At 52.5% G+C, this 11,889-nt stretch overlaps 1 protein-coding gene across 1 annotated transcript; it reads left to right on the top strand.

Annotated features, from left to right (window-relative positions):
* Positions 1 to 313: 313 nt before the first annotated feature.
* Positions 314 to 11,532, top strand: LOC144490226 (netrin-4-like; the record flags this gene model as incomplete). Its single annotated transcript, XM_078208018.1, has 5 exons — positions 314 to 527; positions 3,612 to 3,745; positions 7,885 to 7,953; positions 9,887 to 10,057; positions 10,885 to 11,532. Coding segments are annotated over 5 exons (725 nt in total), but the record flags the coding sequence as incomplete, so codon positions are not given.
* Between the last annotated feature and the right edge of the window lie 357 nt (positions 11,533 to 11,889).

Below are 11,889 nucleotides of genomic sequence, written 5' to 3'. Positions count from 1 at the left end.
CAACCCAACCTCGGAACTAAAACCCCTCATTGCTGGAACCAATCTGGTAAATCTCCCTCCCCGCCCTCTCAGTGACCCTCACATCCTTCCTGAGGTGTAGTGACCAGAACTGGACACAATTCCCTCGTTGTGACCTATCCCGAGCTTTGGAAAGGTTCAGTGCAGCTTCCCTGTTTTCCTGCTCAATGTCTGGGCTACAAGTTGGGCTTCGGGAAAAGGGAAAATAGTCACATTTGCAATTGGTGGGTTGGAGAGAGAGGGAGTTTGGATTGGTGAGCGCACGGTCATTTTCAACTTTGACCTTTCCCCTCAGCTTGTTCTTGCCACCCTGTGGGCTCGACGAACTCCACCTTTAACAGAAGCTGGAAGTGTGACCCCCGGAGTGGATACTGCTACTGCCAGCCCGGAGTGGGTGACCCACAGTGCAGCAGCTGCCTGCTGGGATACTGGGGCTTCGGAGAGGCCGGCTGTAAGCCTTGTGACTGTGCAGGAGCCTGCGACCCCCAAACTGGCCAATGTCTGGGCAAGTGAGTATAACTCCTTTCCCCAATTCCCTCACCACCAGAAAATGGTGACAATTAACTGTGTGAAGGTTCACCAGTGAACGAAGCCCCGATAAAAATAACAACCCAATTCGCCCACAGAAAGTATTGGTGGGCAATTCCATTGTGGAAACCATTATGCATCATAATGTACTCACATGAAACCCTCACCTGCACATGCCTACATACGGACACAATAACAACTTGCATTCATGTAGCACCTTCAGCAGAATAAAACATCCCAAGCTGCTGTCCTGGGAGTGTTTGATGGGGATAGTGCAGAGGGAGCTTCACTCTGTATCTAACCCTGTGCTGTACCTGTCCTGGGAGTGTTTGATGGGGACAGTGTAGAGGGAGCTTTACTCTGTACCTAACCCCGTGCTGTACCTGTCCTGGGAGTGTTTGATGGGGACAGTGTAGAGGGAGCTTTACTCTGTATCTAACCCCATGCTGTACCTATCCTGGGAGTGTTTGGTGGGGACAGTGTAAACAGAGCATTACTCTGTATCTAACCCCATGCAGTACCTGTCCTGGGAGTGTTTGATGGGGACAGTGTAGAGGGAACTTTACTCTGTATCTAACCCCGTGCTGTACCTGTCCTGGGAGTGTTTGATGGGGACAGTGTAGAGGGAGCTTTACTCTGTATCTAACCCCGTGCTGTACCTGTCCTGGGAGTGTTTGATGGGGACAGTGTAGAGGGAGCTTTACTCTGTATCTAACCCCGTGCTGTACCTGTCCTGGGAGTGTTTGATGGGAACAGTGTAGAGGGAGCTTTACTGTGTATCTAACCCCGTGCTGTACCTGTCCTGGGAGTGTTTGATGGGGGACAGTGTAGAGGGAGCTTCACTCTGTATCTAACCCCGTGCTGGACCTGTCCTGGGAGTGTTTGATGGGGACAGTGTAGAGGGAGCTTTACTGTGTATCTAACCCCGTGCCGTACCTGTCCTGGGAGTGTTTGATGGGGGACAGTGTAGAGGGAGCTTTACTCTGTATCTAACACCGTGCGGTACCTGTCCTGGGAGTGTTTGATGGGAACAGTGTAGAGGGAGCTTTACTGTGTATCTAACCCTGTGCAGTACCTGCCCTGGGAGTGTTTGATGGGGACAGTGTACAGGGAGCTTTACTCTGTATCTAACCCCGTGCTGTATCTGTCCTGGGAGTGTTTGATGTGGACAGTGTAGAGGGAGCTTTACTCTGTATCTAACCCCATGCTGTACCTATCCTGGGAGTGTTTGGTGGGGACAGTGTAAACGGAGCATTACTCTGTATCTAACCCCATGCAGTACCTGTCCTGGGAGTGTTTGATGGGGACAGTGTAGAGGGAGCTTTACTCTGTATCTAACCCTGTGCTGTACCTGTCCTGGGAGTGTTTGATGGGGGACAGTGTAGAGGGAGCTTTACTCTGTATCTAACCCCGTGCTGTACCTGTCCTGGGAGTGTTTGATGGGGACAGTGTACAGGGAGCTTTACTCTGTATCTAACCCCGTGCTGTATCTGTCCTGGGAGTGTTTGATGTGGACAGTGTAGAGGGAGCTTTACTCTGTATCTAACCCCGTGCTGTACCTGTCCTGGGAGTGTTTGATGGGGACAGTGTAGAGGGAGCTTTACTCTGTATCTAACCCCATGCTGTACCTATCCTGGGAGTGTTTGGTGGGGACAGTGTAAACAGAGCATTACTCTGTATCTAACCCCATGCAGTACCTGTCCTGGGAGTGTTTGATGGGGACAGTGTAGAGGGAACTTTACTCTGTATCTAACCCCGTGCTGTACCTGTCCTGGGAGTGTTTGATGGGGACAGTGTAGAGGGAGCTTTACTCTGTATCTAACCCCATGCTGTACCTATCCTGGGAGTGTTTGGTGGGGACAGTGTAAACAGAGCATTACTCTGTATCTAACCCCATGCAGTACCTGTCCTGGGAGTGTTTGATGGGGACAGTGTAGAGGGAACTTTACTCTGTATCTAACCCCGTGCTGTACCTGTCCTGGGAGTGTTTGATGGGGACAGTGTAGAGGGAGCTTTACTCTGTATCTAACCCCGTGCTGTACCTGTCCTGGGAGTGTTTGATGGGGACAGTGTAGAGGGAGCTTTACTCTGTATCTAACCCCGTGCTGTACCTGTCCTGGGAGTGTTTGATGGGAACAGTGTAGAGGGAGCTTTACTGTGTATCTAACCCCGTGCTGTACCTGTCCTGGGAGTGTTTGATGGGGGACAGTGTAGAGGGAGCTTCACTCTGTATCTAACCCCGTGCTGGACCTGTCCTGGGAGTGTTTGATGGGGACAGTGTAGAGGGAGCTTTACTGTGTATCTAACCCCGTGCCGTACCTGTCCTGGGAGTGTTTGATGGGGGACAGTGTAGAGGGAGCTTTACTCTGTATCTAACACCGTGCGGTACCTGTCCTGGGAGTGTTTGATGGGAACAGTGTAGAGGGAGCTTTACTGTGTATCTAACCCTGTGCAGTACCTGCCCTGGGAGTGTTTGATGGGGACAGTGTACAGGGAGCTTTACTCTGTATCTAACCCCGTGCTGTATCTGTCCTGGGAGTGTTTGATGTGGACAGTGTAGAGGGAGCTTTACTCTGTATCTAACCCCATGCTGTACCTATCCTGGGAGTGTTTGGTGGGGACAGTGTAAACGGAGCATTACTCTGTATCTAACCCCATGCAGTACCTGTCCTGGGAGTGTTTGATGGGGACAGTGTAGAGGGAGCTTTACTCTGTATCTAACCCTGTGCTGTACCTGTCCTGGGAGTGTTTGATGGGGGACAGTGTAGAGGGAGCTTTACTCTGTATCTAACCCCGTGCTGTACCTGTCCTGGGAGTGTTTGATGGGGACCGTGTAGAGGGAGCTTTACTCTGTATCTAACCCCGTGCTGTACCTGTCCTGGGAGTGTTTGGTTATGATACTGAGAAACACATTGAGGATTTAGGCTGTTCCATCACAGTAACGTTGTGCAGTTTGGATATAAAATTCCCAAATAATCCCCTTGCAATCGGTGATCAGTTTGCTGAGTATTTGTTATCGTTTTTATTTGTCCGAAATACTCACCGGCTCCCTTTCTACTTTGCAGCTTTGAAAATAAAAACATTCTCAATATTCCCATTGGTGGTCGGATTCCAGATGTGAGTGACATTGCGACCAATGAGAGTGGGGAGGGCTGGAGCTGGGAAGATGAGCAGGGATTCTCAGCACTCAGACATTCTGGTAGGTCACAACAACAACTTGCATTCATATAGCAGCTTTATGGGAGGTGTTATCAGACAAAACTTGGCACCAAGTCAGGTTCGAGAGGCTATTGTGTTGGCCAAACGAGTGGGGTTAGGGAGGGAATCCTGGAGTTTTAGTCTCGGCAGCTGAATTCACAACGGCCAATGGTGGAGTGATGGATATCGGGGAATGCCTGAAAATTGGAGGAGTGCAGAGATGTTGGGAGGATTGTAACATTGGAGATTACTGAGATCCAGAGGGGTCAGTTCTCCGGAGGTTTTAGAATGAGTAGGAAGGGAATGGGAGGTAACATCACCAGGCTTAGTTACATATCTTATATCCGCCACTGTCTCCAGTCTCCAGATCAGAAAAACCATCTCGAGGCACTGGAGAAGAGGAGCAAAGATTTTGCAAGATAACTTTGCGGATGCACCTATCAGGAAGGACAGACTGGGCCTTCTTTCTCCAACAAACAGAGAGGAGAAAGAAGCCATTAAAATAATGAATAGTTTGAGAGGTAGATCGGGAATGTGGAACTCGCTCTCACAGGGAGTGGGGAGAATATAGGACTCGCTCTCACAGGGAGTGGGGAGAATGTGGAACTCACTCCCACGGGAAGTGGGGAGAATGTGGGACTCACTCCCATGGGGAGTGGGGAGAATGTGGGACTCGCTCCCACAGAGAGTGGGGAGAATGTGGGACTCGCTCCCACAGAGAGTGGGGAGAATGTGGGACTCGCTCCCATGGGGAGTGGGGAGAATGTGGAACTCACTCCCACAGGGAGTGGGGAGAATGTGGGACTCACTCCCACGGGGAGTGGGGAGAATGTGGGACTCACTCCCACAGAAAGTGGGAAGAATGTGGGACTCGCTCTCACAGGGCGTGGGGAGAATGTGTGACTCGCTCCCATGGGGAATGGGGAGAATGTGGGACTCACTCCCATGGGGAATGGGGAGAATGTGGGACTCGCTCCCATGGGGAGTGGGGAGAATGTGGGACTTGCTCCCACAGAGAGTGGCGGGAATGTGGAACTCACTCCCACGAGGAGTGGGGAGAATGTGGAACTCGCTCCCACAGGGAGTGGGGAGAATGTGGGACTCGCTCCCACAGGGACTGGGGAGAATGTGAGACTCGCTCCCATGGGGAGTGGGGAGAATGTGGGAACCATTCTCACAGGGAGTGGGGAGAATGTGGAACTCACTCCCACAGGGAGTGGGGAGAATGTGGGACTCGCTCCCACAGGGAGTGGGGAGAATGTGGGACTCGCTCCCACGGGGAGTGGGGTGAATGTGGGACTCGTTCACACAGGAAGTGGGAAGAACGTGAGATTCGCTTCCACAGGGAGTGGGGAGAATGTGGGAACCATTCTCACAGGGAGTGGGGAGAATGTGGAACTCACTCCCACAGGGAGTGGGGAGAATGTGGGACACGCTCCCACGGGGAGTGGGGTGAATGTGGGACTCGTTCCCACAGGGAGCGGGGAGAATGTGGGACTCGCTCCCATCGGGAGTGGGGAGAATGTGGGTCTCGCTCCCACGGGGAGTGGGGAGAATATTGGACTCGCTCCCACAGGGAGTGGGGAGAATGTGGGACTCAATCCCACGGGGAGTGGGGAGAATGTGGGACTCACTCACACGAGGAGTGGGGAGAATGTGGGAACCGTTCCCACGAGGAGTGTGGAGAATGTGGGAACCGTTCCCATGGGGAGTGGGGAGAATGTGGAACTCGCTCCCACAGGGAGTGGGGAGAATGTGGGACTCACTCCCACAGGGAGTGGGGAGAATGTGGGACTCGCTCCCAGGAAGTGGGGAGAATGTGGGAACCGTTCCCACGAGGAGTGGGGAGAATGTGGGAACTGTTCCCACAGGGAGTGGGGAGAATGTGAGGCTCGCTCCCATGGGGAGTGGGGAGAATGTGGGAACCATTCTCACAGGGAGTGGGAAGAATGTGGAACTCACTCCCACAGGGAGTGGGGAGAATGTGGGACTCACTCCCACGGGGAGTGGGGTGAATGTGGGACTCGTTCCCACAGGGAGTGGGGAGAATGTGGGACTCACTCCCACAGGAAGTGGGAAGAATGTGAGACTCGCTCCCACGGGGAGTGGGGTGAATGTGGGACTCGTTCCCACAGAGAGTGGCGAGAATGTGGAACTCGCTCCCACAAGGAGTGGGGAGAATGTGGGAACCGTTCCCACAGGGAGTGGGGAGAATGTGGGTCTTGCTCCCACGGGGAGTGTGGAGAATGTGGGAACCGTCCCCGCAGGGAGTGGGGAGAATGTGGGAACCGTTCCCGCAGGGAGTGGGGAGAATGTGGAACTCGCTCCCACTAGGAGTGGGGAAAATGTGGGACTCGCTCCCACAGGGAGTGGGGAGAATGTGGGACTCGCTCCCACAGGGAGTGGGGAGAATATGGGAACCGTTCCCACGAGGAGTGGGGAGAATGTGGGAACCGTTCCCATGGGGAGTGGGGAGAATGTGGGAACCGTTCCCACGGGAAGTGGGGGGAATGTGGAACTCGCTCCCACGAGGAGTGGGGAGAATGTGGGAACCGTTCCCACAGGGAGTGGGGAGAATGTGGGACTCGCTCCCACGGGGAGTGGGGAGAATGTGAGACTCGCTCCCAGGGAGTGGGGAGAATGTGGGAACCGTTCCCACGAGGAGTGGGGAGAATGTGGGACTCGCTCCCACGGGGAGTGGGGAGAATGTGGGACTCGCTCCCACGAGGAATGGGGAGAATGTGTGACTCGCTCCCACGGGGAGTGGGGAGAATGTGTGACTCACTCCCACAGGGAGTGGGGAGAATGTGGGACTTGCTCCCACAGGGAGTGGGGAGAATGTGGGACTCACTCCCACAGGGAGTGGGGAAAATGTGGGACTCGCTCCGACGGGGAGTGGGGAGAATGTGGAACTTGAGCGGAGCTGGATAAACACACGAGGGAGAGAGAGGGTGGGACAAAGAGGAGATGGAAGGAGGCTTGTGTGGAAACACTGACATTGGCCGGTTGGATCAAACAGATATTAGGAATTATTAATAAAGGAAGTCGGTAGCCCTCTGACACTTATTGATAGCAATAATCTAGAGATTATCAGTTTAAATCCCAGGATGGGGTGAAATAAAAAGCTGGTTTCAGTAAACGTGACCGTGAAGCTGGTTTGTTGAGAATATTGGATTTCTGGATGAGAATGCAAAATGGTCTTTCTAATCTTCATTGTAAAATCCCGGGTCTCGGAGGACATGGCCAGAATGGAGTTCATAGAATCATAGAAACCCTACAGTGCAGAAAGAGGCCATTTGGCCCATCCGGTCTGCACCGACCACAATCCCACCCAGGCCCTACCCCCATATCTCTACACATTTACCCGCGAATCCCTCTAACCTACGCATCTCAGGACACTAAGGGGCAATTTTAGCATGGCCAATCAACCTAACCAGAGCACCCGGAGGAAATTCACGCAGACACGGGGAGAATGTGCAAACTCCGCACAGACAGTGACCCAAGCCGGAAATCGAACCCAGGTCCCTGGAGCTGTGAAGCAGCAGTGCTAACCACTGTGCTACCGTGCCGCCCCGTACCGAACCGAGTTATTAATTAATCAGTAATCAATCTCTGTCAATTAGTCTGAGACATTGAGGCCCAATCCAGTGGGGGTCTATACGTGACTCCAGGTCCACACCGACATTGTTGATCCTCGGCGTGATCTGAAAATGTCCACCAAGGCTCTCAGCCAGTGTAACTGGGAATGAGCGATACAGACTGAGCCGCTCACATCCCCAGCATGGCACCCTGGAGATTAAACATTTCCCTTCAAGTAAAAACCGGTGTCTTGGTGAGTTGACGGTTATCGATTCTATTTCCAGCATCTCTTTAAAATCTGAAGCAAACAGATGTAGATGAGACTTGTGGAGTGCGGGGGTGGCAAACTGTTAGATCAAACATCCCCTCATATTGTGAAGAAATGGATCAGAACACAGGGACAGAAGTTTCACATCGACAATACCGGGATCCCAGACTGGGGGTTTCCTCACATTGCCTGATGTGTGAATGGGACGTGGGTGACACTAACTGGAATATTCTTACTCCATTTCCATGTGTTTGTTTAATGCCCACTTGACCCCGCTCTCTCTGTCACTCTAGAGAAGTGCTTCTGCAAGGAGACCTTGCTGGGAGGTGCCACATACTTTTGTCAGATGAAGTACACCTACGGTAAGCGATGCTAAAACCTGTTGCCGTCCAGACACAGGGAGGTCCAAGCATTGCCTTCCCACTTTCCAATCCTGCAGCAACTTAACACCAACTGTTCCCAACCAGAGCTCCATGTTGGGGTCATAGAAACACACTCCCCAAGGCCATTCAGCCCATTCAGGTGTTTGTGTTGGCTCTCTGTCTCACCCAATATCCCAAATACATTTGCCCTCCAGCAGGGGTAACTGGATATAGATCAGGAGCAGAAATCCTGGCTGAACTCCCCCCTCCCGAATCCAGCAGCATGAACTGAATTGCAATCCCCTGATTTCTGCCTTGCCTGAGGTGAGTTAGTTCAGTGCAGAGCTCAGTTGTACTCTGCTCCCCCTGTTAGGGAGTGTGGAGGCAGGAAAGGCGGTTAGTTCCATGGGACGGTGGCATTCCAGAGTCCTGCCACTCCCCAGAATTAAGTCCTGTGCAGGAAGGCTCGTGGTTCCCCTTCCCACCCTGCTGTTTATAGAGGCCTTTAAATGGCCAATTAAAAAACAGTTGAGGGTCTCAAGCACTGAATCCCTCCAGTGCAGAAAGGGACCATTCGGCCCATCAAGCCTGCACCAACTCTCCAAAGGAGCAACCCACCCAGGCCTTCCCCTCCACCTATCCACGTAACTCTGTGCATTTACCATGATTAATCCACCTAACCCACACATCTTCAGACTGTGGAAGGAAACTGGAGCGCCCGGAGGAAACCCACGCAGACACGGGGAGAATGTGCAAACTCCGCACAGACAGTCACCCCAGCGGGAATTGAACCCGGGTCCCTGGCGCTGTGAGGCAGCAGCGCTAACCACTGTGCCACCGTGCCGCTTCTATTAACCACTGTTGGCTGGGTCTTTTGCTTTGCGGTGCGCACGACGGGAGAACCTGTGTGAGCTGCTTGTCACCTCTGGTTGGGGGGAATGGGGAGAACCTCGATCAGAGAGACTGGACATCGGGAAGAGGGAGACACGGTGAAAACCAATCCCCCTGTCTTTCTGCTAAACCCCCCTTCCACCATGACTTACCTGTGGCCTGGGGGCTCCACGATCAGGATTCTGGTGTCTGTCCCTCCACCCACCGCCATCACTTCCTCAGTGCTGGTCCTGAGCACAAGCTGCCAGCTTCTGATTGGTTGCCAGCTCTCAGTCGGCCCCCAGGGTCAGACTCCATGGGAAGGCCTCGCCTTGCCTGATTGGCTGTGATCCACTGGGCCTTCCCAGTGTGGCTCTGCCCCAGCAGGCGAGACCCCAGAAGCTCGACAAGATTCCACCCGATGTCCCAGTGCTGCACCTAGCGTCAGGGTTAGCTCTCACCCAGCTACCAGTCACAGGCTGGTGGAGGTTTACATGATGGAAATAAACTGAGAACCAGGTCCTGACCAGATGTGATCGAGCCCCTGTCCAGCTGTGAGCAGTTTCCTCGGGGACCATTCCACTTGCACTGAATATCTTGGCAATGATGGCCTCAACCGGGATCTTGGGTTCATGTCACACTATCTGTAACCCCCACGACTTGCCTGGGCTTGCAAAATCTCACTAACTGTCCTGTCTGGAGACAATACACATCTCTTTAACCTGTGCTTAACCCTCTCTCCACTCACATTGTCTGTAACTTTAAGACTTGATTACCTGTAAAGACTCGCATTCCAACTATTATTTTGTAAATTGAGTTTGTGTCTTTATATACCCTGCTTGTGAACACAACTCCCACTCACCTGATGAAGGGGCAGCGCTCCGAAAGCTAGTGGTTTTTGCTACCAAATAAACTTGTTGGACTTTAACCTGGTGTTGTGAGACTTATTACTATCTTGGCAATGCCAGAGGCGCAGTGACTTCACTGCGGGGTCTCTGACACTGTCCTCTTGTTAAACTGGAACGGGTTTTCCTGTGTAATGAAGTCTGTTCTTTTCCACCAGTTATCAAGGCGAGGGTCCTCTCTGCTCATGACAAAGGAACTCACGCTGAGGTCAACGTCAAAGTAAAGAAGGTGATGAAAGCTGGCAAAGTGAAAATCACCCGGGGCAACTGGAGCATTTACCCTGAATCCTGGACCAAGCGCGGATGTACATGTCCCTTACTCAACCCTGGTGAGTGACAGAGGGGCTTGTCGGGGCTGGGAACATGGGTTGAGTTCAGCATAAGGAATGGTCGACGTATTCTTATCTGATCTGTGGACAGCGTTCCCTGGCCTTGCTACCTTGCTAACTCTGGAACATCCTCTCGCCAACCCTCCCCCCCACACAGCCTGCAATTATGTCAGTTAGGGGATCGTAAAACTCTCCTCAATGTAATGTTGGACGCCCCCACCCCCCGCTCCACCCCCCGCTCCACCAGCTTGGTATGAACCTCAGTTAGAATAATGAAGTAGAGTTTCTGAGTTATTTCTGGAATAAATCACTGGATTCTGGATGCTAAAAATAGCAGAATTTTAAATGCGAGTCTCACCCGTAACCACCGAACACCGGAATTCTGTGAACCTTGCTGCCAGCTCAGATATCCATTTGCCTGAAGCAGTTCAAACGCAAAACTGGCCATGCCCCCACTGAACACGCCCCCCCCCCCCCTCACCCCGCAGCCATGCCACCCCTGGACATGCCCCCATTGACCATGCCCCCCCCACTGACCATGCACCCCACCAAGCCATGCTCCCCCTGGACATGCCGCCATTGACTATCCATCCCATTCATCCCCCCCCCAGGTCGTGTCCCCCACCAGGCCGGGTCCCCCCACAAGGCCGTACTTCCCTGGCCGTGCTCCCATTGGCAGTAGTGAATTTGCTGCAAGACGCTCGATGGGTTAATCAGTCTGTCTCCAAGCCAGAACATTCTTGACTCCTTGGAGCTCAGAGTACTTTCTCGTGTCTCTTTAAGAGTTTGCCACTCAAAGACAGTTCTTGTTTTCCTCTCTCGGACAGGCACCGATTACCTGATTGCCGGTTACGAAGCAAGCCGAACGGGCAGACTCCTGGTCAACATGGACAGCCTCGTCACGCCATGGCGAGCGGGCACGGCCAAATGGGTGGCGCACAACCTGCGCGTGGGCTGCAAGTGACCGTAGCACATCTGAGTGGCACTGGAGTCTCGCCATTCACTGTACAATGCGTGTAATCAGCTCCCCATTCAACCCAGCTCCAGGGTGAAGTGTTGAGGGAAACTACAAGATGGCAACTGGCACGATCCCTCTTTCAAAGCAGCCACAGATTCATGCACCTTGCTTCGAGTAAATGCTTCAGTCCCTCCCGCCTCTCTGCTCTGTCATCCTGAAAGATCAGGAACTCTTATCATCAAACAATATGATAGCAGCATTTCTAATTGATGGGTCTCTGGCACCTTCCATGTTGTCCACGTCCGGAGCGCTCAGCCTGTGCTCCAGGTGGCTCTGTGCTTGGAGTTCATATCCACAATGGTGTCTTCACCCCAGCACTTTGTCTTGCTTTGGACCCAACCAGTAGATCCATTCAAACACTGTCTTTATTCCTGTTTATTTGGTTGTATTTTCAGTCACAGGTTTCAGTACTTTGAGAAGTTTTGTAAAAATAATTAAAGAGTTGTTATTGTTTTCTAAATTGACTCTCGTATTGGCCACAAGGCATCATGCCCACCTCAAACTATAAGCTGTTCCCAAATTGAGTTACCCACCCTCCAGGATTGCCCTGGAGTACCCTGGGATATAAGGTCAATCTAAAGTAAAGTTTATTGATTAGTCACATTAACGCTGCAATGAAGTTACTGTGAAAATCCCCTAGTCGCCACACTCTTGCGCTTGTTCGGGTCAATGCATCTAAACAGCACATCTTTCAGACTGTGGGAGGAAACCAGGGCACCCGGAGGAAACCCACGCAGACACGGGGAGAACGTGCAGACTTCACACAGACAGTGACCCAAGCCGGGAATCAAACCCAGGTCCCCGGCGCTGTGAG

Source organism: Mustelus asterias, unplaced genomic scaffold (assembly GCF_964213995.1).
Source record: "Mustelus asterias unplaced genomic scaffold, sMusAst1.hap1.1 HAP1_SCAFFOLD_3040, whole genome shotgun sequence".
Taxonomy (NCBI): Eukaryota; Metazoa; Chordata; class Chondrichthyes; order Carcharhiniformes; family Triakidae; genus Mustelus; species Mustelus asterias.
Note: the sequence above shows the minus strand (reverse complement) of the source record. Positions and strands in the feature narration are given on the sequence as shown.